We start from the raw sequence: 3947 nt of genomic DNA, 5'->3' as shown, positions 1-3947 counted from the left end.
GTTGACAAAGTTTCCTTTTGGGGACATAATTTGAAATTATGAAAAATTAGAAGTTGGAAAAAAAGCTAATAAATTGCAATATCACAGAATACTGCAAGAATATCATATCGTGGCATAAGTATCGTGATGATATCGTGTTGGAAGGCGTCTGGTGATTCCCACCCCTACTGTATGTGCTGCTTAAAAGGATAATCATGCTGGCTTGCATACTGCAAAATTTGACCAGATGCAGTAGGGTATCCGTGTATTTTTTGCATACAGCATTTGACATACTAAGACTTAGGATATTTGTAACATCCTAATAATAATTGTATGGGTATTGGAATGCAGAAAGAATTTAGAAATCAGAGCCCAAACCGAAGGTAGCATTTGAGTGCATAGAGTGAATATATATTCACTTGATTTGGGATTAATTAACTGGACATAAGCTGTGTGGTTCGATTTACCTGTGGTGGTTTCCTTGTTTTTGTGATCTTCAAGGTGTCCGTTGACTTCAGAGATGTCATCTGAGATAACTCTGATGGTGGGAGGTTACACATTCTCTTTAGCTTTGTTCACACTCAGAAATGTGTATAAACTACAATGTGCCGTCTGGCTTTGATAGAAAATGAAAGTATTGTTACATCAGATAAAAACAAAATACATTTTGTTGTGAACAGTAATTTCAAAAGGCAAGGGGAAAGATAAAACTTACCATTCTGCGAGATTCTTCTGAGTGAGACAAAAGCCTTCTTGCATGTATCAGGTTTCCATGCATCCATAACTTTAGTCGACAGTAGTTTCCGTTTTGTCCTGTGTAAGTTTAACATAGTGTGATGAAATTATATGTTACCCCACATATGGCCAATATCTAGTGTTTCCTGAATATCAAACCTTGACCCAAACGGAGAGAGAAAAAGACACATTTCAACACTCATTTTCTACTAACCTCAAACATACAGTGTTCTTCTTTTTTCTGTTAGGACTTCCATGTAAAGTTTTTTGTTTAACAAAGAACAGAAATGGATCATGTGCAAATCTCAAAAAATAAAACAGGGGATGTTACAGGTTATTTCCTACTTTCTATCCTCTGTTGATTTGGTGGCTTCTTCTGAGAGAGAGCTGTCCTGTGTCACCACGTCATCCAAACCCTCAATGTTCTGGGACTGCACCATCATTTCAGCTGCCTGATAGATGAAGAGGCAGAAAAAAAAGAGCACAGACTAACATAAGTTATGACAGTAAATATTACCTTTTTTCATTTTCTTCATAAATAATTAAGGACCAAGTGTTAAGTATTGCTATTATGAGAAAGCAAAACTAATGAGGCCTGTCATTAAAACACCCTTCCAAGTTTAACCTTGGTCAGCAGCCTCTATGTAAAACATTCTTAAAACTTTCAAGAATAAGCAGGTCTGTTTGGCCCTGAGGAGGGCTCTGCTGATTGTAGCAGTTTGCCCTTCCAACTAATTCTGATGACAAATTGTCAATTAACTATGACTCATAATGTCACATCAGCACATTTGGTTGGTCAAAGTACCATTAATCAGAAGGACGAGAGCATAGGTGAACAGGTGTGCACACAAGATCAAGGACATTTATTGACAGCGGTCTGTTAAACCTTGCTGTTAGCTAGAGCTAAACAGACACCTGATGTATTGGCCAATTAAATAACGTGTAACTGAAGATATTCTCCATCTCACAAACGTCTAAGCAGCCCCACTTGTTTGGATCAAAGGACAGCTGGCATTGATTTAAACTCAGTTAAATGTTGGTGTGGAATTTTCAAGCATCAAAAACAGCACCACTCAAACGTTATTTTTCATTTACCTCTGCAACCGAGACAGAATAATGTATTGCACAGCTATTCTTATTTTTCCTTAGCCATACAAAGTTGATCGTTAATTTTACATTGGCATTAGTCATGCAGGGCCAGACATATATAAATGTTTACTCTCATTCTGAATAAATCCTGTCCTGGGAAAACTACTTTCCCAAGTAACAGTCTAAGACTTGCGCTTTGCCTTTTTGCACAAACAATTTTCAAAGGTCACGTTACACGTCACGTTAGTCTATGTCCTTGATGTTTCACTTCAGGGATTGTTTGGTGCCGCAGGAAACTTTGCTGGATGCATGTATGACCCTTTCTATGGGTTGGAATTTTAAACTTTGGTCGATTTATGAGGATTATGGTTGAATGCTCCTCAGATCTCTGCATGGTAAATTGAGACGGCTAGCTAGACCATCTGTCCAATCTGAGTTTTCTCTCGCACGACTATTTTACAGCAGCTCCGTGCTTAGCGCCGCCCGTGACAGTTGTGATTGGTTTAAAAACATGCCAATAAATCAGAGCACGTTTTCTCCCATCCCGGAATGCTGTGTGGAGTAGCCATTCCCTCCTCTGCTCCACAGCGCGTAGATGGTCTGGCAAAGCAAAACTATGTTATACTAAGCTGAACAGCACTTGTCAATCGTGACCTACAATATACTGGCTCAGGGCTTGTACCTTGAGGAGGTAGTCAGAGGGATTCTTCTCCAAGTAGGCATCCAAGTAAGTTTGTATTGTGTCCAGCAGGCGGCTGAAGCTGAAGCTCATGAGGAATGGGTGGTAGGTTTCCCTCCGCGTCACTATTGTCAACAGCTTAACTCTCACTTTCTGTTGAATAAGGTTAGTTGTTAAGGATTAAAGTCAATCATTCTAGGCCACCAAATGTTGCAGTACTGATATTGTGCTTTTGAAAAGAAAAGAGACAGTAATGTACATACAGACCTGTGGGAATTCCTTGTTATTTTCAAACCACTTCAGGACAGAGGAGGCAGAAGATCTTTTGCCCTTCTCCAAGCACACAGCCACAGACTGGGAACAAGACCAATGCATCAGACAATCAAAATTAAGAAAAAGCATCCTGGTGTCACATAAGGACTGAAACCTGGTTTATTCCTTGAACTGGTGATGTCTGTCTATTAGCAGACTGTAGCAATCTCCAGAATTACTTTCAAGTCATTCAATCACAACAGGACACATTTAAAGCACCGTCTGGACATTCTCCACCCCTGCAAATAATGTGTGTGACTACCTGGACAAGCAAAAGAATGGTGATGGTTGTGAACAAACTTTCATCTGCCACAGTGTGCTCTAGGTTTGACCATATTTTGGTGGCAGACATCAAAGGCATCACATGATCGTCCTCTTCGAACAGAACATCTGGTGAAAAAACAGCGTATTACATGGTTAAAAACAGACCATTAAAAGGTGGAAATTTAAAGTTATGTGCTTATTAGAGGGTGACTATTTTTCAAGACTCCTGCGGGTCACGGTGGTCAATCTCACTGTTGGTCACATGATAGGGACGGATTGAGCATTGAAATCAACGGGAGCAACTTGAGCTTGAATGTCAGCTGGGATCGGTTTCAACTGGTAAACTTCCTCAGGCCTAAACTGTAAACAGACCCAGAGATTATGAAAAATAAACTAATAGTTTATTTTTCATAATCTCTATATAAGGACATTTAAAGAGTTTGTATTACATATGTGTTTTTATGCAAATGACAAATACTTTGTTCTGACCTCTCTTCCACTTAGAAGCACCCAAACAGTTTTGCTGCACAGAGATAATGTATGCAGATGTAGAAAGATGCCTAGAGGACTACTTCAGCTTTTGACAGCAACAACTTACTCAATTGTTTTCCATGCATGACTCTTACAAGGAAGGCACATATCATCGTTTTCTCATTATGAAGGTCTCTGTTCAGAGATGGAGACTTCGAAATGGCTAAAGAAAAAGCACAAATAAACAAATTGACAAAACAATTTTAGCCAGAAACTTCTCTGCAGAAACGTAGAAACATTAATGTAACGAAACTGACTCTTTCCATTCCTCATTACTGATATAGCAAGTTAAAATTCAGGTGCCTGGGGTAACACGTAAAATACTTTGTTCATGTTTTTTTTTTTTTTTTAATGATTG

General features: G+C 39.0%; 1 protein-coding gene across 3 annotated transcripts in view; it reads right to left on the bottom strand.

The window, feature by feature from the left end:
* Positions 1-3947, bottom strand: part of terf1 (telomeric repeat binding factor (NIMA-interacting) 1) — a 5933-nt gene that overhangs the window by 1232 nt on the left and 754 nt on the right. Inside the window, exons 2-9 of one of the 3 annotated variants that reach the window (XM_032503648.1) lie at positions 3657-3752; positions 3057-3184; positions 2750-2836; positions 2486-2635; positions 1060-1166; positions 929-955; positions 695-792; positions 447-517 (exon numbers count right to left, since the gene is read on the bottom strand). In XM_032503648.1, the coding sequence (XP_032359539.1) occupies positions 447-517; positions 695-792; positions 929-955; positions 1060-1166; positions 2486-2635; positions 2750-2836; positions 3057-3184; positions 3657-3752 (764 nt within the window). Of the gene's footprint in view, positions 1-305; positions 518-694; positions 793-928; positions 956-1059; positions 1167-2485; positions 2636-2749; positions 2837-3056; positions 3185-3656; positions 3753-3947 lie in introns of those variants that run through there. The other 2 variants (XM_032503650.1, XM_032503649.1) reach the window with 2 other exon arrangements.

Source organism: Etheostoma spectabile, chromosome 22 (assembly GCF_008692095.1).
Source record: "Etheostoma spectabile isolate EspeVRDwgs_2016 chromosome 22, UIUC_Espe_1.0, whole genome shotgun sequence".
Lineage (NCBI taxonomy): Eukaryota > Metazoa > Chordata > Actinopteri > Perciformes > Percidae > Etheostoma > Etheostoma spectabile.
This window is presented reverse-complemented; position numbering and strand designations above follow the sequence as displayed.